We start from the raw sequence: 23,181 nt of genomic DNA, 5'->3' as shown, positions 1-23,181 counted from the left end.
AGCCGAGGCTGCCAGTGAACCTGCGATCCTCCTGTCTGAGCCTCCCTAGTACTGCGATTACAAACTTAGAAGTGTGCTTACCCACAGCTTATCACTGGGCTTTGACTTGTGATCAGTCTAAAATACGTTCTGAACAAACTACATAGGCCCCAATTAGCTAGACTTAAAGTGCTCTAAGATTTATTTGACCTTTTTTTGTGTGTGTGGTACTGGGGGTGGAACCCAGGGGCTTTTCTACCTCCAGGCTATATTCCCAGACCTATTTTTTTTTAATACTTTATTTGGAAACAGGGTCTCACTAAGTAGCTGAGGCTGGCTTTGAACCTGTGCGATCCTCCTGTCTCAGCCTCCCAAACCCTGGGATTACAAGCGTGCGCCACCATGCCCGGCTCTTTATTCTTTATTTTATTTTATTTTTTGGTGGTACTGGGGGTAGAACCCAGGGGCTTTCTACCTCTGGGCTATATTCCCAGACCTATTTTTTAAATATTTTATTTGGAAACAGGGTCTCACTAAGTTGCTGAGAGCCTCACTATGCAGCTGAGGCTGGCTTTGAACCTATGCGATCCTCCTGTCTCAGCCTCCCAAGCGTAGGGATTACAAGCGTGCGCCACCACGCCCGGCTAGTCTCTTTTTATTTTTGAAACAGGGTCTCACTGAGTTGCGAAGAGCCTTGCTAAATAGCTGAGGCTGTCCAGGAACCGTGATCCTCCTGTCTCAGCCTCCTGGATGCTGGGATTACAGGCGTGTGCCACCACGCCTGACTAGCTAGACCCTGTTTTGAAAAACAACAACAGAAAAAGAGATAAAACAGGGCTGGGTGTGTAGCTCAGAGGTAGAATGCCCCTGGGTTCAATCTCCACTATCACAAGAAGGAGAAGGAAGAGGAGGAGGAGGGGGGTGAGGAGGAGGAGGGAGGGGGAGGAGGGAGAGGAGGGGGAGGAGGAGGAGGGGGAAAGAACTCTCTTAGGAGATGAGGAAATTGGGGCTCAGAGGGGAAGGCAGACTGGTCTAGCCTCATAAAACTTTAGAAAAAATTAAACTTGAATTCCAGCCAGAAAATAAGCAAGGGCCAGCTAACTGATCGGAGGCAAGGGAAGTAGAGCTACTGATTTTGTAATGATTTCAAGGCCCGGAGATGGAGAGTTGCTCTGCCTCTGGGATAGATGCTGTGACTAAGGGCTGCACACAGCAGTCCTTATTCTAGGGAGAAGCATGCTGGGAGCCCGCTATGGATCCCGAGACCTTGGGTAGTACCGAGCCCTATATGCATGTGTTTTCCTATACATACATACATACGTACATACATACATACATACATGCACACCTATGATGAAGTTTAATTTATAAATTAGGAACAGTAAGAGATTGACCCCAATAACTAATAATAAAATAGTAATGTACTCTAACAAGCTCTCTCTCAGCATACTCTGTTGTTGCTGTGTTGTGCTGGGCTCAGCCTCTTACGACGTGAGAAGGCTCGATGCCTACGTGATGAGGTAAAGAGACGGGAATGGTGTTGCATGGTGACGCCGTGTTAGGCTGCTGCGCAGGGTCCCTAATGGCCACCACGATACCGGACAGTTGATCAGGTAACCTGGACAGCTACTAAGCTACTATGGTGGCTGGGTGCTGCGAACGGTGTGGGTACCCTGGACAAAGGGACGGTTCCCATCCAGGGCAGGATGGAGCTGGAAGGTGTGTAATTGAAGACTCAGGAATTAGTGGTGGCCTGCTTTTGCAATCCCCCAGTACTTGGGAGGCTGAGATAGGAGGATCGCAGGTTCAAGGCCAGCCTCAGAGATTTAGCAAAAACCCCAGCAGCTTAGTGAGCCCCTGTTTCAAAAAAAATAAAAACTAAAAAGGGTTGGAGGGGTAGCTTGGAAGTAGAAGGCCCCGATTCAACCCCCAATATCAAAATATGAAGTTAAAAAAAAAAGAAAAGGAAAACATGTGGGTTGTTTATTTCTGGAATTATCCATGTAATACTTTCAGACTACAGTGATTTAACTCTTGATCTAAACTAATTAAAACATAGAAAATGAAACTGTGGATGAAGGGGTACTGTTGTGTCTTGGAAAAAAAAAGTAAAAAAGATGGTCTACTGGACAGGGGCTGCTGATACTAGAGCAGGGGGCCCAGGTGTGAGCACCATCTCCCATCAGCTGGGTGCTGGAACCACAGGAAACAAGAAAGCCATGAATGACCAGTCGACTAGGACCTTCTCTTTATCACTAAGAAAGCTGACACTGGGAGCCAGGCAGAGTGCTGCAGGCTTGTAATCTCAGTACTTGGGAGGCTGAGGCAGGAGATCACAGCTTCAAAACTGGCCTCAGCAATCTAGCAAGGCCCTCAGCAACTTAGTGAGATCCTGTTTTGAGAGAAAGAAAGAAAGAAAGAAAGAAAGAAAGAAAGAAAGAAAGAAAGAAAGAAAGACAGGCTGGGTGTGTACCTCCTAGGGGAGGTACAATGTCCCTGGGGTCAAGCCCCAGTACAAATAAATAAATAAATAAATAATTTTAAAAGCTGTAAGCACAAAGGGAAGCGGTACCTGCCCAGGTGCCTGGGCAGAGCGGGGCCAGCGCGGGCCTCCCCGCTCCTCAGCAGAGCTGCCCGGCCCCCAGCGACAGCGATGGGCAGGCTCGGCATCTCCCCTGGAGGGGCTGGTGAAAAGGCCAGGCGCCCCTCCGAGGGGCGGAAGCATCAGCACTGGCAGAGAATCAGCTCCGTGCCCGCCACCCTGGCCTGGCTGCTGTTGGAGTCCTGCTCTAAGGAGCACCTCGCAGAACGGGTGGAGGAGAGGGAACCCATGCCCCTCCGCCTCCGGGGCGGAGAGGGCCGTGTGGTCCCCGGCCCAGCGCCACCGCCTCCTCACCTTCGCGGGACAGACGGCGCTGTCTTTTCTAGCCTGGATTCCGGGCGTCTGAGATACCAAATTGGAACAATGAGCCAAGAATAACAGGACACAAGACAGGGAAGGACGACAGAAGGTGAGTGGCCGGCGGCTTTGGGAGCATCGAGAGGAGGGATTTGGATTCCCAAACAGCGGTTCTGAGATTGAAGGGCCTGGAAAAGACAAGAGAAAAACAAGGCGCGGGAGATGGATGTACAGAGCTTCTGTGGCTCATGGCTCGGATTCTCTTTACTGTTGAGAAGTGACAGCAGAGATGGAATTATTTTTTAGGGGCCTGAGATTACAAGATGGCATTTCATTGAACTGGACACCGCGGAGACTCTGCCTGTATCCCAGGGTTGTAATCAGGGTCCCCATGATACTAAGACACCCAAACTTCCCTGTGTACCTGGGACGTTCTGGAGCTTGCCAGGGGCAGATGCAGAGGGTCTGCTTCTCTCCCCACAGGGCTGTGGTTTTGTGTTGGAGATGAACCCAAGAGCACACGTGTAGCCCAGCAAGCCTAGGGATGTGCTGGAGGTGAGGCCCAGACCCCTGGGTACACGGAGAGGAAATGATGCATCCTGGGAGCAGGATCCCAGGAGTCCATGGGGCAGGTGTCCTGGGAGGGGTGAGACAGAGCAGGGAAGAGCATCCCGTCTGGAAACCCCTGCAGGGCGAAGGCAGAGGGGCTCAGGAGCTACATTTTGAGGAGCCCCAGAGAGAGGTTGGCTGGGGAAGGAGGAGAGTCACATCTGGACCCTGACAGCTGTGGCCCCTGCTCAGACTTACCCGGATGGCAAAGATGAGTCACTGGAGGGTTTTGCTTTGATTTCAATATCTTTTTTTTTTCCCCTGGATTACTATCAAATTCCATAATTTAGAATTTGGGAATTCCAAATCTTGGATAAACTCTGTTAGCATTTCTTCTTTTCTTTTATTATTTTTTTTTAATGTATGTGTGTCTGTAAAACAAAATTGGGCCTGGGCACAGCGGTGCACACCTGTAATGCCAGTAGTTGGGAGGCTGAGACAGGAGGATCGCAGGTTCGAGGGCAGCTTCAGCAAATAGTGAGACTCTCATCAACCTAGAGCGACCTTGTTTCAAATAAATAAATAAATAAATAAATAAATAAATAAATAAATAAATGCCAGGCATGATGGCGCATGCTTGTAATCCCAGCATTTGGGAGGCCGAGACCAGAGGATCACAGTTCATGGCCAGCCTCAGCTATTCAGTGAGGCCCTCTGTAACTTAGAGAGATCCTGTTTCAAAATAAAGAATAAAAAATGGGGCAGGGGGTGTAGCTCGGAGGTAGAGAGCCCCTGGGTTCCATCCCCAGACCCCCCCCCACAAAATAAATAAATAAACAAACAAACATATAAATAAAAAGTTGGGACTATGCTACGTCTAAGATTTTTATAAACAGCTTCTTTTTATGTAATCACACGATTCTTCATGTCACATGAAAGTCTTTTGATATAAGATTTCCAAGAGCCGCTTGGAGGTCGAATACCCCTGAGTTCCATCTCCAGACCCACAGAAAGAAAGAAAGAAAGAAAGAAAGAAAGAAAGAAAGAAAGAAAGAAAGAAAGGAAGGAAGGAAGGAAGGAAGGAAGGAAGGAAGAAAGAAAGAAAGAAAGAAAGAAAGAAAGAAAAAGAGAACGGTGTTTAGGTTGTGGCAGAAACTGGGCACCAGAACCCAGTGAGAAGAAATGTTTGGCAGCCACCAGTAATTAAGAGGCAACTGTCCCAGACTATGACTGTAGTCAGCTGAGAAAGAGGACGCAGTCACAAGAAAAATACAAATTAGAAGGATGAGGGAGGAGCGGCCACATCCAGGGTGGTCATAACAATAATGGCGAAGATGGTCACACGCAACATTAGTTGTATTCAGTTGATAAAGCACAGTTCTAAGCTTGTACCGCTCCTCCTCCTCGTCCTGGGGATGAACACAGGGCAGTGTGTGTGTGTGTGTGTGTGTGTGTGTGTGTGTGTGTGTGTTACTGGGGATGGAACCCAGGGGCTTTTTACCTCCGGGCTATACTCCCAGACTTATTTTATATTTTATTTGGAAACAGGGTCTCACTAAGTTGCTGAGAGCCTCACTAAGTAGCTGAGGCTGGCTTCGAACCTGCGCGGTCCTCCTGTCTCAGCCTCCCAAGCGTGGGGATTACAGGCGTGCGCCACCACGCCTGGCAGAATTCCATCTTTTAGAAAAGGGGTAATTCCCATCTGAAATCTGGGTCCTTTCATTTCCATCTTTTAGACGGGGCGCAGGACACTTAAACAGCTTGTGGCAAGATCGTAAAGTGGTTGTCGAAGCTGGACTTGGCGCGCTGGGGTCAGGTGTGATGCTCAGCTCAGCGCTCGCTCCGGTCCCTGTGACACCAGGTGGGACCATAGGTCCACGGCTGAGGTCCTGGACACTGGGGTCAGCCCAGGGAAGAGCAAGTTTATAGCCACCTTACCCCCCAAATGGAACACGAATTCCAGGTGTCCCCGAACCGCCTTGCAGGATCCCTGTTTGTGGTCCGGGCTTGCTGATGAGCTGGGCAGCATATTCTTTTTCTTTTCTTTTTTATTTTTTTAAAAATGTATTTATTTATTTATTTATTTATGTATGTATTTTTGCGGTACTAGGGATGGAACCCAGGGGCATTCTACCTCCAAGCTACATCCCCAGCCCTATTTTTTTTTTTTTTTTTGGTGGTACTGGGGTTCCTGGAAGCCCTTCTACCTCTGGGCTACACTCCCTGACCTATTTTTACATTTTTATGTGGAAACAGGGTCTCCTAAGCCAGCGCACTCGGCTGGCTTCGAACCTGCGCGATCCTCCAGTCTCCGCCTCCCAAGCGCAGGGATTACATGCATAATCCCCAGCCGGGCTCCCCAGCCCTATTTTATATTCTTTGTTTTGAAACAGAGTCTCACTGAGTTGCAAACTAAGTAGCTGAGGCTGTCCACAAACCTGATCCTCCTGTCTCAGCCTCCCAAATGCTGAAATTACAAGCGTATGCACCACCACGCCCAGCTGGGCAGGACATTCTGCATAGCAGGTGTTAGGTAAAAGCTTGGCCAATGATTGAGTGGCCACAGGGACTAATAAGGGACCCTGTCTAGAAGGGGGGCTGATGGCAGGGGACTGTGACTTGCACCAGCCTGGCTGCCTGCCAGCTCTGCACCTTGGACTGGAGAGCCCGGGACCCAGTGGCGGGCAGGTGGCGCCCAGCTGGCCAGGGCTGTGCCTCCCACTGTGACGGCATGGGTGAGATGCTGCGGAGAGAAAAGGCCCTCAGACAACAGCCTTTGAAAACCGAGTCTAGCCAAGGCATTCGCATCCTCCTACACCTCTGTATCCTCCTGCTGGGGCAGGGTCAGCTCAAGTACAGGAGAAGCGAAGCGTATACTAAATGCCTTGACCCTGAGGGGCACCGGAAGCATCCGGCCCCAAATCCTGGCCTCTGTCTTCTTCATCTTCCACCATAATTCCCTCCCACTGCGCCACAAGGGTGACACCCCAACCCTCACACAGTCCTTTCACCACTGTCAACGTTTGCCTAATCCCTATATGTACACAGTTGTTTCTTTAAATAAACTAGCTATTTTATTTTATTGGTTCTGGGGATGGAATCTAGGGGCATTCCACTTCTGAGCTATACCAATAATCCTTTTATTTATGTATTTTTCTTTTTCTTTTTTTGGTGGTACTGAGGGTAGAACCCAGGCGCTTTCTACCTCCGCGCTATACTCCCAGCCCTATTTTATATTTTATTTGGAAACAGGGTCTCACTAAGTTGCTGAGAGCCTCACTAAGTAGCTGAGGCTGGCATCCAACCTGCGCGATCCTCCCAAGCGTGGGGATTACAAGCGTGCGCCACCACGCCCGGCTTTAGTTTTGAATTTTGAAACAGGGTCCCGTAAGCTGCTGAAAATCTTGACACATTGCCACGGCTGGCCTCAAGCCTGCAATCCTTCTGTCCCAAGTCCTGGGGTTGCAGATGTATGCCACTGTGTCCAGCTAAATTTGCCCTTTTAAACGTGATTCTTGCCTTCTGCCTGGCGGTAAGCCATAAATTCCATGAACTGCCCCACCCTGAACACAAAAGAGGTCTATTTTAGAGGGTGTAGGTGCGGGTACTGGTGCTGAGGAGATAGTTTATTGGTGTCTCCAGAAAGATTTTTTTTTTTTTTTTTTTTTTGGTGGTACTGGGGGTGGAACCCAGAGGCTTTCTACCTCCAGACTATGCTCCCAGACCTTTTTTCTATTTTATTTGGAAACAGGGTCTCACTAAGTTGCTGAGAGCCTCACTAAGTAGCTGAGGCTGGCTTCGAACCCGCGCGATCCTCCTGTCTCAGCCGCCCAAGTGCGGGGATCACAAGCGTGCGCCACCATGCCCGGCTCAGAAAGATTTTTATTTCCTAACAACTAGCTCTTGTGATCCCTTCCGGAGGCCGCGTCTCCCCAGGTCTAGTTCCCTTTCCACCAGGCCCCACCTCTTCAAGGCTCCATACCCCCCCCCCCCCCAAAAGGACACCACACCTCCAGCTAGTGAACTCTGGGACCAAACTGCATCCAAACATCCGCAGCAGGAAATAGAAAGTAAAAATGGACACATCCTGAGGCTGCCCCCGTGCCGCGCTGCTGATGGGTTTTGCACAGCTGTTGCATAAAGGCAGGAGTTGATCCCATTTGGAGATGAGACCGAGGCTCAGAAGCAACAAATCATACGCTAGGAAACAGGATCAGGATGCAGACCCACCTCTCTCCGACCCCGGTGCCCTGTGACCTCCCTGGTTGTCCTCTGAACTTCAACCTCACCAGGTGCTACTCCCGCCCTCTGCCCAGGGCTCCAAGTTGTGAGTGTGAGTACATAGGGCAGGGGCTGCAGGTGTTCCGGGGTGCAGGAGGCAAGCCAGGAGGGCCTGGACTCTGTCCCCTCCTCGGATCTGCCCCCTGGGAAGTTTCCAGTCCTTACAGGGCCAAGAACATTGCTCAAGACCCATCTTTACTCTATAACAAAATAATTGAAATATAATTTAGCACCTATTTTTACATTATAAATATATTTACATTATATTTTTTACATTTTATTTACATTATAAATTATATAATTATAATTATATTTACTGGGATTATAGATGGTGCACACCTGTAATCCCAGTACTTGAGAAGCTGAGACAGGAGTATTGCAGGTACGTGGCCAGGTTCAGAAACTTAGGCCCTGTTTCAAAATAATAATAAATAGAAATAGGGCTAGGGGTGTAGCTCAAGGGTAAAATGCCCCTGGGTTCAATCCCCAGAACCATAAAAGAGAGAGAGCCGGGTGTGGTGGTGCACGCTTGTAATCCCAGCATTCGGGAGGCTGAAACCAGAGGATCGTGGTTCGAAGACAGCCTCAGCTACTTAGTGAGGCCCTCTGCAACTCAGTGAGACCCGGTTTCAAAATAAAGAATAAAAAATAGGGTAGAGGGTGTGGCTCCAAGGTCGAATGCCTGTTCTGGCTACTTTAAAGGACTTTTTTAAAAAACGAGAATAAAATGCCTAGTAAATTAAAACACCCCCATCAAAGGCCAGAGAGGCTCCGTGAAGGTCAAGGTGAGCAGAGGCTGGCCTGTCCCGAAAACCTGGCCGCTCAGCTGGACGTGAGTGGCCTTGTTTGGTTCAAGAAGCGCTCGAGGCTCCCCCGGGCCTTTGGCGTGGTCGCTGCACATCGGTGTGACGGGGTCGGCTCAGGACGATGACCAGGAGCAGGGACCTGGTGAGGGAGGCGGCCGCCACTCCGCAGCCCTTCTGCTGCTCCTGCCTCTTCTACGAACTTCTCACTCTCTCTGACATCATCCAATAAACAGTACTCACTTGCCTGGTGCATGTCATTCTGTGGCGAAAGCCGCTGGCTGGCACCCAAATCCACCCTCCGGTCTTCTGCAGCCCTTGGCCTGCCTGGTTCCCCCTGGAAGTTAGACATGGCTGCCAGCCGCCATGGGCAGGCACAGGAGGAAGCAGAGCTGGCAGCTGCCCCTCTATGCCCTGGCTCTAGCAGGTTGGTGTGGTTCCTCCAGCCTCCCTCATGCCTTCCTGCCAAGGCAGGTGAAGAGTGTCCCGGGTGCTGCGCAGAGCAATGAGGTGGCAGGAACCTGGGTTCTCTCTGTGACTGTGTGGAGGGAGCTGGGCGGCCCAAGCTTGGGACACACACCTTCAGTTTCCTCTCAAGAGAAATGTGCTTCTATGTCCTTTAACAAATTTCGAGGTCTCACCAGGTATTCTGGCACACACCTAGTACTTGGGAAGATCGCAGGTTTAAGTCCAGCCTCAGCAACTTAGTGGAGAATCTGTTTCAAAATTAAAAGAAAAAAATAGGGCTGGGGGCATATCTCAGAGGTAGAGCACCCCTGAGTTCAATCCTCAGCACCAAAAAATTTTGGGGGGGGTCTCTTTGTTATAGCAGCTCAACCTTACCCTAACTAACATCCAGGAGGGCTTTATGAGAGTTAGAACTTTGTCTTTTTAATTCACTGCTCTGTGCCCATAGCAGGTGCTCAAACTAACACTTACTGTGCAAATGGACGAAGCCGGAACACCTGTATTTGTATCGCCTTAACCCTGTGGACCTGTCTTCTCACCCGTAAAATGGCAAGAGCAATTAGACCTACCTCTTGGACTGCAGAGATGAAGGCACTAGAAGCTCGTAGAGCAGCGCCTGACCCATGGTAAATGGCCTGTAAGTCTTAGACACCATTATTATTTTCTTTATTATTATTGCCTGAAAGTCATGTTTTCTGTAGCTTCTGGGGTCTTGGGTCATACTGGAATGATTTCTAATTCAATTGGAAGCAATTCCGGTCAAGGTTCTGGATGCCACTGGTAAACAGAGGATGAAGTGGATTCACCCGGGAACCCTGCGCTTCGCGAACCCAGTGTGATGGCTTTGGGAAATGCATGCAAATTTATGCAAATTGAGCACAAATTCGCATAAAAATAGCCTCCGATGTGCCTCCGCATTTACTAGAAAGAATTCTGGTGCTTTATGCTCTTCTGCGCCTCCGCTTCTGTGGGGTTTTCAAGTTGCTCTCTGGGAAGGACACACCTGGCGAGGGAGAGGTGAGCAGGTGGGTGTGTGCCCATCTGTGAATGGGGTGTGGTGGGCGGAGGAGACCAAGGGGGACCCATAAATATTGCTCAGCCATCAGATAGGGATGACTGATCCAAAATAATTGGAAAAAAACCTGAGGCTTGGACCCAGAGGGATCATATCTCTGCGCAACACCTCTAGCCGTGTGTGTGTGTGTGTGTGTGTGTGTGTGTGTGTGTGCGCGCGCGCATATGTGTGCACGCGCGGGTGTGTGCATGTATGCGCGTGTGTGTGTGCACGCGCGCGTGTGTGTGTGTGCGCGGTACTGGAGATGGAACCCAGAGGCGTTCTACCTCCGAGCTACAACCCAGCCCTGCTTTTTATTCTTTATTTTGAAACAGGGTCTCACTGAGTTACAAAGGGCCCATTAAGTAGCTGAGGCTGACCTCGGACTGTAATCCTCCTCCTCCTCCGGTTCCAGCCCTCCCTAACGCCGGGATTACAAGCATGCGCCACCACGCCCAGCTACCTCTGGCCCTTTTTAATTTTTCTTTTGAAATTGAGTCTTTTCTAAGTTGCCAAGGATCTTGCTAAGTTGCTGAGACTGGCTGTGAACCCGTAATCCCAAGTACTGGGGTTACCGGCTTGTGCTACCATGCCTAGTTCAAAATAAAATTCTATACTCCAAGCTCCACACCTTACCTGTGGTCAGCCCTTTGTCTAATCCCTAGGCACCTGATTACCTGCTCTGCCCCATAACCCTGCAGGTGAGCCCATGGGGGCTGCAGAGGGAGCTCTGGAAACTTGTTCCTGAGTTGGAAATGTCACACATGCTTGGGGCTCATCAGCTGGGCAAGGCTGGGACTCAGCTTCAATAAAACGGGCACAGTGACGTGTGGCCTCCTGCCTGGCCGTGGCTCTGGGGCTTTGTAAAGTTAAGGAGAGAAATCAGAGACGAGGGCGGGCTGTGAGTGAGGCCAGCAGGGGCTCTGTAGTGCTGGGGGCTATCGGGTGGTTTACCAGCATCATTCCAGAACCCTATGAGCTTTCCAAATGAGCCCGTCTTCAAGTACTTTGTTCAGTGATTAGAATCATTAGTTCATCCTTCATTGATTCGCTAAAGGTCCGGGAAGCCCTCTGCAGGGTTTTGGGATGCAAAGATGGAGAAGACACAATCTTTGCTCACAGGACCTCTTCTTGCTGTCCTCGTTCACAGGAGGCCCTCTAGCTTTTCTCGCGTCTCTCCTCAGAGCTCAGTAATAGTCCGGCAGTGGAGACAAAGGTGTGATCAGTCAGCCTCAAAGCACAGACCAGGGGCAGTCAGAGAAGGCTAGGCAGGGAGTCACAAAGGAGGAAGGGTTGGCTGTACCTGGAAAGGCCAAGGCCACAGGGCAGGGTGCCCGGTGTCTCCAAGGATGGGCAGATAGCCGCCAGGTGGACAAGCAGAAGGGGCACCGCGTGCCAGGGTCCAGTAGCTTGAAGCCACACGGCCACAAGCTGCAAGGTGTGTCTTGACAAATATAGTCAACGGTGTCAAGATGTACCTTTCCGCCAGGTGTGGTGGCGCATACCTATAATTCCAGTAGTTGAGAGGCTGAGACAGGAGGATCACAAATTTGGGGCCAGCCTTGGCAACTTAGTGAGGCCCTTAGTAACTTAGCGAGACCCTGTTTCAAATAAAAGAATAAAAAGGGCCGAGGGTGTAGCTTGGAGGTAGAATGCCCTTGGATTCAACTGCCAGTCAAAAAACAGTAATTTTTTAAATTAAAATGTACCTTGTCCGGGTCACCCCATGCAGGCACCCCTGAACCCAAAGAAGCCTGGGGGCAGTTATCATATACAGCAAGTCCTTGAACCGTTTGTTCTCTGCCGCTGCGTTTGCCCGGCGCTACTTCAAGGAGATCGTGAGTCACCTGAGAACCTAGGCCGCCTCTGCATTCTTCTCCCTAGGGATGCAGCTCCGTGCCTTCCTCTGGAATATTAAACAGGCAAGAGACGTTGTTTGCCGGAGGCAGCCAAAGGGGTGAAAATGTCTCCACCTTCGGGGTGCTCCCGTGTACTGAGCGCCCGCTCTGGTGACCTGCCACGTGTGAATGTGTATAGTATTATCTCATTTAAGCCCCATGGTCTCCTACAAAGTACATGTGATGAGTCCTTATTTTACAGAGGCAGCGGAGGCCCAGAGAGAAGGTCCCACTTGCAGAAGAAGGAACAGCCTAGAAGCTCCGGGACTGAGGGCCAGTGCTTGGGGCTCTGCCTCCTTCCTCAGGGACTGCTCCTACCGTGGTCCACTTGGTGAAATGGGATGCATAGAAGTTTGGCGAGCCGACGCATACCTCCTTAGCTCTACGCCAACTTTGGCGACTTCTTCTTCTGCTCCTGCTGCAGCCGTGGGCTTGCTGGGCCTTGGGTGTGTGGCTCCATCTTGGTACCGGACCCAGCATAGGGCTTATTTGCCCAGAATGAAGAATCAAGCCACCAGGGGATCGTTTAGGGGAATTTGGAAAGGACTCCCTGGGGGAATCCAAGTTCCTCCTTAAGTCAAGTTAAGAGGGGAGCCAGGAAGAGGGGTCTGATGAAACGCAAAGGGAGACAGGATGGTCATGTGTGGGGTGCTGCATGCTTTGATGACGTGCAAAGGACTCAGAAATGTGTTTGGAGGCTCTCTAAGCTCCAGCCTGGGGCTGGGGGTGTGGCTTGGTGGCAGAGTGCTTGTCCAGCATGTGCGAGGCCCTGGGTTCGTACCACCACCAGAGAGAGAGAGGGAGAAAGTTGCGGTGGTACACATCTGTACTTGGGAGACTGAGACAGGAGGAGCACGGGTTTGCAGCCAGCCTCAGTAACTTAGCGAGGCCCTCGGTAACTTAGTGAGACCCTGATACCATCTTAAAAATAACTCAGGTTATGGTGGTGCATACCTGTAATCCCAGTACTTGGGAAGCTGAGACAGGAGGATCACAGGTTCAAAGCCAGCCTCAGCAACTTAGTGAGACCCTGTTCAAAATAATAAATAAAAGCTAGGCGTGGTGGCACACACTTTTAATCCCATTTGGGAGGCTGAGACAGGAGGATCACGGCTCGCAGACAGCCTCAGCTATATAGTGAGGCCCTTTGCAACTCAGTGAGACCCTGATTCAAACTAAAGAATTAAAAAAAAGAGGGCTGGGGGTATAGCTCGGAGGTAGAACACCCCTGGGTTCTACCCCCAGTACCACCAAAATAAGTAAGTTAATTAATAATTAATTAATAAAAGAGAGCTAGATGTAGCTTGGAGGTAGAAGGCTCCTGGGTTCAATCTCCAGCACCACCAACACCACCACAACAGAAGAATTCCTGGCTGCTGTAGTATGTAACTGGATTGCTCTGGGACCACAGCCGAGGCCATCTTTAGAACAAAGGCCCTGGTTTCCCCAGAAGAGGTAAATGAACATCTCCAGGTGAGATGACACCAGAAGCTGGCACGCTGGGAGCTGAGTGGAGAAACCTCCTTTGCAGGTGGCAATTAGTTGACACATTAAACATTTCTTGAACGCCTGTTATGTTCCGGAGCCGACTCAAGGAACTAGGATGAGCTATTGGCCCTGGTAGAGGTTCCGTTATACTGGGGGTAGGTAGAGTGAATGAGCAAGGAAACGGGCAAGCTGGGTTGTGTCGGGTACTGATGCAGAAGTGTTTTGAGAAAAAGAAAACAAGGAGCCGGGTGTGGTGGCGCACGCTTGTAATCCCAGCATTTGGGAGGCTGAGACAGGAGGATCGCGGTTCGTGGCCAGCCTCAGCTACTTAGGCCCTCTGCAACTCTATAAGGCTGGGGGTGTAGTCAAAGGTAGAATGCCCCTGGGTTCTATCCCCAGTACTGTAAAAAAAAAAAAAAAAAAAAAAAAGGAAAGAAATAAGAGAAAGAAAGAAAGAAAGAAAGAAAAGGAAGAAAGGACGCAGAGGGTGGCTGGAATCAGCAAAGGCCAGTTGGAGTAGCTAAGAAACTCCAAATGTGATTACAGAAATACAAAGTGGCAGGAGGGTGGTGAACCACAGAGAAAAGGGTTCAAATTGGGGTGAGAAAGGCATGGCAGGCCAGACAGTGCAGGATATGGTGGGATTCATTCCAAGTACTCTAGCGTATTAGTTAGCTATCACCGTGTAACAAATGTCCCCACTTTAACAGTTTAAAACAAACACATTAATGAAAACTTCTGGGTCCTCTACCTTAGTGTCTCAGAGGGCACAGCCACGGTATTGGTGGGCCTGCAAGCGTCTCCGGGTTCTACTTGAGAAGGCGCCACTTCAAGCTCCTGCGGGTGTTGGCAAGATTCAGTTCCTGGTGGGCTCCTGACCTGGGGCCGCCCTCGGTTCCTGGCCATGCCAACACAGAGCTTGCTTCATTAAACTGCGCAAGCCCAGAGGGTGGCAGAGTCTGCTGGCAAAAAAAAACAAAAAAAACCCCAAAAAAACACATCACCATCTTTCATAAAGTGATCGCAGAAATGACATCCACTACCATCTGCTGATTAGAAGTCGACAGGTCCCACCCACCAACCCAAGGGACACCTGGAGGTGTGGCCACTGCCACACACAGGAAGCCACTCAAGGTGTCAGCCCCGAGGTGACAGGATCTGGCCTGTAACTTCAACGGGCCCCCTTGGCTTCCTTGAGTATTGGGGACCGAGCGAAAGCCAGTTAGGGGGTACCATGAGAGACGCTAGTCTTCACCAAGGAGGTGAGGAAGTAGGGCGGGGAGGGGGAGTGAAGAGGAGTCGGATGGCACCAGCCAGCTTGGACTCCTGGTTTTCCTCCTGCGACAGACAGACAGCACTGTCCCACTCTCCTCCAGCCCTGCCCCAGGCCACACGCTTGCTGGGCAGCTGGCCAGCACTGGGAGGACCGGCGGGGAGCGGGAGCACAGACGTCTCCCGTGCCGGGACGAGCCATGGGCCGTGTCCTTCTTGTCATTGGGCTGCTGGGCTCAGGCCAAGCGAGCCGGGCGGGAGGCCACGCACCTGCACCCGTGCTCAAAGCCGGCCAGGAGCCCAGGGCCGAGGGCTGTGCGTGTGTATGTACAAATGTGTCTGTCTGTCTCCGCGGCCTAGAGCTGGAGAGGGGCATGGGTCAGGGCAGGGAGTTCTTAAAAGTGACCCTAATGCCAGGCGTGGTGGCGCACGCTTGTAATCCCCGCGCTTGGGAGGCTGAGGCAGGAGGATCGCACAGGTTCGAAGCCAGCCTCGCCTACTTAGTGAGGCTCTCAGCAATTTAGTGAGATCCTGTTTTCAAATAAAATATAAAAAAGGGTCTAGGAGTATAGCCCGGAGGTAGAAAGCCTCTGGGTTCCACCCCCAGGACCACAAAAAAAAAAAAAAAAGTGACCCTAGAATGTTATGGCCTCACCAAAGAGGACATTCCAGAGATGAGAGTTTTCGGGGAAGGATTTGCGTGCAGTCTTTATTGGCTAGGTATCTAACATAAAGAAAGCATCACTTGGTTCCATTTGTTACATGACTGTGTAATAGCAGTGTCATTGCTAAGCACTCGATAGAGATTGCTTTTCTGTGGTGTTGTGAACTCATGGGCATTCTGCCTCTGAGCTATATGCTCAGCTTTCTTATTTTATTTTGTTTTTGGCACCGGGAATTGAACTCAGGAGCATTCTATTCCTGCACTATACTCTTTTTATTTATTTTGAAACAGGGTCCAGCTGAATTGCTGAGGCTGGCTTTGAGCCTGCGATCCTCCTGACTCAGCCTCTCAATTACTGAAATTATAGGTATGTGCCACTATGTTAGGTTTCTATTACATTTTTTTTTTTTTGGTATCTGTAATGGAACCCAGGGGTATTTTATCTCTGAGCTATACTCCAAGCCCTATATTTATTTATTTATTTATTTATTTATTGCAGTACTGGGGATGGAACCCAGGGGCATTCTACCTCTGAGCTGCACTTCCAGCCCTATTTTTTATTCTGTATTTTAAAACAGGGCCTCACTGAGTTGCAAAGGGCCTCACTAAGTAGCTGAGGCTGTCCATGAACTGCGATCCTCCTGTCTCAGCCTCTTATTTTTTATTTTGAAACAGGGTCTCACTAAGTTGCAGAGGGCATCACCAAGATGCAGAGGCTGGCTTCGAATCGGAGATCCTCCTGCCTCAGCCTCCCAAGTACTGGGATTACAGGCCTGTGCCACCATGCATGGTTTATTTCATTTTTTGTTTGATTCTGGTACTGGGGATTGAACCCAAAGGCATTCTACCTTCAAATTATACCCCCAGCCTGATTTTATATCTTATTTGAAAACAGGATCTCATTAGGTTGCTGAAAGCCTTGCTGGGTTGCTAAGAGTCTCACTAAGTTACTGAGGCTGGCTTTGAACAATCCTCCTTTCTTAGCCTCCCAAGTACTGGGATTACAAGTGTGCACCACTATGCCCAGCTTGTTTGTTTGTTTGTTTTTGTTGTTTTTGTTTTAACAAAATCTTGCTAACTTACTGAGGGCCTCACTAATTGCTGAGGCTAGGCTTTGAACCTATGGTCCTCCTACCTCAGCCTCCCGAGTACTGGGATCACAAGGATGCGCCACTGTGCCTGTTTAGATACCTTATTTAATCTCAGTGATGTACACACTCAAAATGATCCCATGTCACCGATAGAAAAACTGAGCTCAAGGTGACCCTCCTGTCTGACTCCAAACCCAGGTTCCCAACAGCCACTGCCTCTAAGTCTGGGGGGAGATTCGTGTCCTGTTTCCAGAGGAGAAGGAGGTGGGTGCCCGCCAGCCAAGGTCCAGTCTGTTCAGCTTTGGCAGGTGCAGGGAGCAGGTGGTGCCCCCTGGTGGCGGTGTCAAGGGAGGGCAGCGGGGTAGGAACCTGGGTTTGGCCCTTTAGTGGAAGGCAGAGGATGTCCTGGGGCTGAGGGGCGTCCAAGGAGTCAGACTGGCTCAGGCAGAGGGCTGGAGAGAGTCTCCTTTCCTGGGGCCCAGGGGAGGTCCTGGCGCCTCCTGCCCAGGCAGCCAGGCACCCACCAGAAGTGAGTCACACCAGTACCCAAATGACATCACGGGCACATTCTTATTCAAACCCAGCCTTCGCCCCGAAATTCTCACGCCTGCATTTTGGGTCTGGAACATCTTGATTACATTTCAGAGCCTCGGATGGACGTTGGCTAACTGAGGTGTCAGCCTAGGGGAGGCCTCGCTGTTTTTGCTTCAGGGGTCCAGACCCCCGCATGAGGGGTTTCCCGGGGAGCTCCATGCACATGGGTCCCCCAAGCCACAACCCATGAGGATGGAGAAAGGCGGGGAGTTAGGGCAAGACAGAAAGTGGGCTGCAGTTCTGGGGCACAGAGTGGGGATGGGGTTCTGGGATGGGGGAGTCATTAAGGTACCTTGGACCTCTGCCTCACCCCTGTTCCGGGCCTCCACCAGGAATCCCAAAGTGTGTAGCCTCTGAGAATAAACAGCTATCAGAGGGGAATCTCTGAGCGTCTCTCCGGAGTCTGCGGGCAGAGGGTAGTGTTTGTCCTCCAGTCCTGGGAGGCACCCAGGGGGAGGGTGGAGGAACGGTGCAGGTGGGGGCTCCATGCCCGCCTTCTATTTCCAGCTCCTTCCTGACTCACCGTGTGACCTTGCTAAGGTCACGGCTCTGTTTCTGTGTGTGTGTGGGGGTAATCAGAAGTGGCAAAGCTTGCCTTTCCCAGGGGACGGGAGTCCTGGAATAAAGGGGACCTCCTGCTGTCCCTGGACACCCGCCCCCCCCCCCCCGGAGCGGCATCTGGTCCTACTGGAATTAATGAGAAAAAGAGGTTAAAGTGGGAGCCGGGGGATTTGGGGAGACGCTCCATGCACACAAGAAGCAAGTAGTTGCTGCCACGGCAAAGCTTACGGCCACTTTTCTAGGCAGCGTTTCTCTAACATTTGCAGTGTTTCTCTAACATTTTTTCAAATCCCGATCCTGTATAGATAATTCCCCACAGGGCCCTCCCATTGCAAGGAGAAGGGGAGGCAGTTTCTCTCTTACTGCAAAAGGAGAGGACCAGGGCTAAGAGTGGTATTTCTCAGCAGTTTCATTACCAAGAGCCCTTTAATAGTTTGCTACTGGGAGCCCTCCTCTTCTGCAGGTCCTCATTGGCTAAGTACGCTGCATTGATTGGGTAGAAATTCACGGTTTTAATTTGTGGGTGGGGGGCTGCTGGGAATTGAACCCAGGGGTATCCTACCTCTGAGCTACACCCCCCAGGCCTATTTTATTCTTTATTTTGAAACAAGGTCTCACTAAACTGCGCAGGGCCTAAGTTGCAGAGTCTGGCCAAGAACTTGTGATCCTTCTGTCTCAGCCTCCCAAGCACCGGGATGACAGCTGTGCTCCGCCATGCCGGACTCACACCGTTTTTATGAAGCGAACTCACCAACGAGTGCTAGTTTAAGTGTCTGCCCCAAAGCATCAGCGCTACCACAGAATCCACTGGCAAGCACTGACTCCGGCTGATAAAGACGCAATTCTCACCAGACTTCTTGGATTTAGGAAAGAATTTACCTTCTAGAGAACAAAACCAGCAAGTCCCCAGAAAGATTAAGTGGCCTGTGAAAGGTGCTGTGGCCAGTACTGAGGCCAGGAAGACCCAGGGTCCTGACTCCAGCCAATCAGACCCCTCGGCAGGGAGGCCTTGCGCACACACCCACACACAGGCTCTTGGGCACATGTGTGCAATCTGTCCAGTAGCTCCACCATAAGAAGGTGTCGTGAAGCAGTGATGCTCGGGGCTTGGAATGGGAATGGGGGCCCCTTGGGTTTGGACTGGGCAGTGAGCACCAAGCCTGCATGGTGGGGCATCTGTAGAGTTATGCAGGGGGGGTTGTGTGGTGAGGAGGGGCAGGGCTTCTCTGGCCATCTGTTTGCACTTTGGGTGTGTTACTCTTGCAAAATGCATCCTTGGCCAGTCCTGGTGGTCACATGCTTTTAATCCCTGTACTTGGGAGGCTGAGACAGGAGGCTCACAGGTTTGAGATCAGCCTCAGCTACTTAGTGAGGCCCTCCACAACTTGGTGAGACCCCGTTTCAAAAACAAATTAAAAAATAGGGGAGCCGAGCATGGCGGCACACGCTTGTAATCCCAGTATTTGGGAGGCTGAGACAGGAGGGTGGTGGTTTGCGGCCAGTCTCAGCTGCTTAGTGAGGTCCTTTGCAACTCAGTGAGATGCTGTTTCAAAATAAAGAATAAAAAATAGGACTGGGGGTGTAGCTTGGAAGTAGAATGCCCCTGGGTTCCAACCCAAGTACAGAAAAAAAAAATGGCTGGGGCTATAGCCTGGAGTAGAATGTTCCTGGTTTCCATCCCTGGTACTGCAAAAAGAAAAGAAAAGAAATAAAAGGGAGAGAGAGAGAGAGAAAGAAAGAAGGAAGGAAGGAAGGAAGGAAGGAAGAAAAACACATCCTTGATTCAGACTAAGGCCATTTTGCCCCCTCAGGAGGGTTTAGACAAGTCCCTCCCACACTGCCTCTTCAAGAGGGTAACCAGAATGGGGGGCTGAGCCCCCAAAGCTGGGGAGGATCAAAGCCGACTGGGCAGGGTACCCTAGGAACACAGGCACCTGGCGGTCTGGCTTGCTGGCCGAGGTGTACGCAGGGGAAGAGTGGCTGGACTCGGAGCCTGTCAGACCCCCGCCCCCAGCTCGGCACGCTCTCCTCTAAGAGCCCTTGGCTGCGGCCCAGAGGCTCAGTTGTTGATCCCAGGGCTCAGGGACATCAACTGCTTGTACTTTTCGAAAAAAGCTGGGAGCTTAGCTCTACGGCTTCGGAATCTCAGGCTCCGCCAATCCCCAGCTGGGCCGGGGGCCAGGGCAGGGTCTCTGGGAGCCTGCTGCCCCCACACCTGTTCCCTGGGTTATTTTAGTCCGGGGGGAGATTTTCCATTCTGGGGTATTTGAACCAAAATAGCCAGCAGTGGTTCTGTGGGGACCTCCCCATGGAGTGGGTGGGTAGAAAGGGGCTTGGCATGGCGTGGGGACAGGAGGGAATTGTCTTAGCTGCCTCTGAGGCCAAAGCACCCCAGCACCAGCTCCCGGCCGGCTTGTCAGCCCGGGCACCTCCCTCAGCACCTGGGCCGTCTAAGCTGGGGTTGGCCAGTGTCGCATCCTGTAATCCCAGTACTTGGGAGTTTGAGACGGGAGGATCACAGGTTGGAGGCTGGGCTTAGCAACTTGGCAAGTCTCTGTTTCCAAATAAAAATTTAAAAAGGGTTTGGAGCCGGGTGTGGTGGCACATGCTTATAATTCCAGTACCTGGGAGGCTGAGAGAGGAGGATCTTCAGGTTCAAGGACAGTCTCAGCAATTTAATGAGGCTCTTAGCAACCCAGTGAGACCCTGTTTCAAAATAAAAGTAAAATAGGGCAGAGGGTGTAGCTCAAAGGAAGAATGCCCTTGAGTTAAATTCCCAGAGCCACACATAAATAAATAAGCAAGCTGGGCGAGCTGGCGCAGGCTTGTAATCCCAGCGTTCAGGAGGCTTAGACAGGAGGATCACCGTTCTCAGACAGCCTCAGCTACTTAGTGGGGCCCTTTGCAACTCAGTAATACCCTGTTTCAAAATAAGGAATAAAAGCCCGGGCACGGTGGCGCACACTTGTAATCCCTGCTCTTGGGAGGCAGAGACAGGAGGATCGCGCAGGTTCGAAGCCAGCCTCTGCTGGCTTAAGAGACCCTGTTTCCAAATTTTAAAAATATATAAAATAGGTCAGGGAGTGTAGCCCAGAGGTCGAAGGCCCCTGGGTTCTATCCCCAGCACCACCACCAAAAAAAAAAAAAAAAAAAAAGGAATAAAAATGGGAGTGCAGCTCAGAGGTAGAATGCCCCTGGGTTCCATCCCTAGTACCGCAAAATAAATAAACAAACAAACAAGTAATTAATTAATTAAATAAAATAAAAAGGGGGCTGGCTTGTAGCTCATGGGTAGAATATCCCTGGGTTCACTCTCCAGTAAAAAACAAACAGACAAACAAACAAACAAACAAAGCTGGGATCCCCACACACAGCTGGAGAGAGGCAGCTGGGGTGACCTGGCTCAGAGATGCCAGGGAGGCCCTGGTCCCAGGCCAGGCAGCTTGGGCCCTGGACCACAGCAGCTCTCGCTTGGGCTTCTGTTAGAAGCTGGCAGATCCCTGCCAGGTGGGGCCAGTTCTATGGGGCTCAGGATGGAAAGTGCTGACGGGCCCTGGCCTTCCTTCGGGCCACCCCGAGGAGATCTGGCAGCCACCCCCCTGGAGTTCTCCCCGCGCTGAGCTGGGTCAAGGCAGGAGGGAGGGGGAAGGCGGGAGGCGGGAGGAGGGAAGGCCAGACCCGCAGCCTCTGGAGGCCCCATAGCCCGCGGGGCGCGGAGCGGGAGTGACCCAGGTCCCGCCGCTCCCGGGATGCGGGGCGCATGCCCCAAACACGCCCGCTGAGCACCGCTCGGGGCTCGGCGACCCAACTCAGCCTGGGAGTGCCGCTGGCCACGTCTGCGCGCCGCAGGGCTGCCCTGGCCGCCCCAGCCCGGCCCTGGGGGGCAGCCGCCGGGGCACCCTCGGAGCTCGCCCCGGGACCTCCCAGCGGGTTAATTTCCCGTGCGGGCAAACCCTTGCCTCTCCGCCCCTGCCCGCGGCTGCCCCCTCCGTCCCGCCGCCGGGACACCCCCGTCCCGCGGGGCCCCCCGCCATGCGCCCCGCCGGGCTCCGCAGCCTCCTGCTGCTGCTGCCGCCGCTGCTGGCCCCCCCCGGGCGCGCGTGCCCCGCGGGCTGCGCCTGCACCGACCCGCACACCGTGGACTGCCGCGACCGCGGGCTGCCCAGCGTGCCCGACCCCTTCCCGCTGGACGTGCGCAAGCTGCTGGCGGCCGGCAACCGCATCCAGCAGATCCCCGAGGACTTCTTCATCTTCTACGGCGACCTGGTCTACCTGGATCTGAGGAACAACTCGCTGCGCTCGCTGGAGGAGGGCACGTTCAGCGGCTCGGCCAAGCTGGCCTTCCTGGACCTCAGCTACAACCACCTGACCCAGCTGGGCGCCGGCGCCTTCCGCTCGGCCGGCCGGCTGGTCAAGCTGAGCCTGGCCAACAACCGCCTGGCCGGCGTGCACGAGGCGGCCTTCGAGACCCTGGAGTCGCTGCAGGTGCTGGAGCTCAACCACAACGACCTGCGCCGCCTCGACGTGGCCGCCCTGGACGCGCTGCCCGCGCTGCGCACCGTGCGCCTGGACGGGAACCCCTGGCTCTGCGACTGCGACTTCGCCCACCTCTTCTCCTGGATCCAGGAGAACGCGTCCAAGCTGCCCAAAGGTGAGCGGGTGGGCTGCCCCGCGGGGCCGGCGGCCCAGACCGGCCCCTGGGTGAGCCTGGGAGAGGGGGCGGGGGCTCACTCGGGGTGTAGCTTTGGAAGGCTCCCCGCTGGAACTTGCCCAGGATCTGTACCAGGAAAGGGCGGGGAGGGACAGGTGGGAGGTCTCCGGAGCTTCTTGGCCCCGAGGCCATTTTTTCTTCCAGAAATTCTCTCTCTCTCTCTCTCTCTCTCTCTCTCTCTCTCTCTCTCTCTCTCTTTCTTCCATACTAGAAATGGAACCCAGGGGCATTCTATCTCCGAGCTCTACCCTCAGCCCTATTTTTTATTCTTTATTTTGAAACAGGGTCTCACTGAGTTGCAAAGAAACTCACTAAGTAGTGGCTGAGGCTGTCCTCAAACCACGACCCTCCTGTCCCAGCCTCCCAACTGCTACTTGTAACTGATTACAAGTGTGCACCACCACGCCTGGCTCTTCCCGTATTTATCAATTCACTTTCTCAAGCCAGGGATCACCAACTTCTCTGGCACCCTGGTCCAGATCATTCCACAGGGCTTTGGGGGTCCTAGGACAAGCAGGTGTCGGTTACTGATGGGTCCCTCTTAGGAGGAAGGAAACAGCGGCCTTGATCTCAGCCTCCCCTGCATAAAGACGGCTGCAGAATACTCCCACCAGCCGGCCAGCCCGGGATAAAGGCAGGCTGCTGGAGGCAGCCATGCGTAATGATGTATAGTTCTGTGGCTTTTCAAGCCTAGATGTGAAAATAACTCCACAGCAGGCTGGTGGCTTCCTGTTCCCCTGGTAGCCCCTCCAGGGCCAGCATGGACTTACCTGCAACTTGGCAGCCCAGAGGACAGGCCAGGGCATCACACCCACAGTGAGCTCTCAGAGTCAGACCCCAACTCCACCCTCTCCCCCGAGCTTCTGGAG

At 52.2% G+C, this 23,181-nt stretch overlaps 1 protein-coding gene across 1 annotated transcript in view; it reads left to right on the top strand.

Annotated features, from left to right (window-relative positions):
* Positions 1-2,632: 2,632 nt before the first annotated feature.
* Positions 2,633-23,181, top strand: part of LRRC38 (leucine rich repeat containing 38) — a gene marked incomplete at both ends in the record, with an annotated part of 43,598 nt that continues 23,049 nt past the window's right edge. Inside the window, 8 exons of the mRNA XM_080691307.1 lie at positions 2,633-2,791; positions 2,908-2,990; positions 8,565-8,656; positions 8,827-8,938; positions 11,784-11,871; positions 12,312-12,395; positions 19,413-19,454; positions 21,451-22,252. Coding sequence (XP_080547433.1) covers positions 2,633-2,791; positions 2,908-2,990; positions 8,565-8,656; positions 8,827-8,938; positions 11,784-11,871; positions 12,312-12,395; positions 19,413-19,454; positions 21,451-22,252 — 1,462 coding nt within the window. The remainder of the gene's footprint in view (positions 2,792-2,907; positions 2,991-8,564; positions 8,657-8,826; positions 8,939-11,783; positions 11,872-12,311; positions 12,396-19,412; positions 19,455-21,450; positions 22,253-23,181) is intronic.

The sequence above is a fragment of the Muscardinus avellanarius genome, assembly GCF_963383645.1.
Source record: "Muscardinus avellanarius genome assembly, chromosome: 3".
In the NCBI taxonomy this organism is placed as follows: Eukaryota; Metazoa; Chordata; class Mammalia; order Rodentia; family Gliridae; genus Muscardinus; species Muscardinus avellanarius.
Note: the sequence above shows the minus strand (reverse complement) of the source record. Positions and strands in the feature narration are given on the sequence as shown.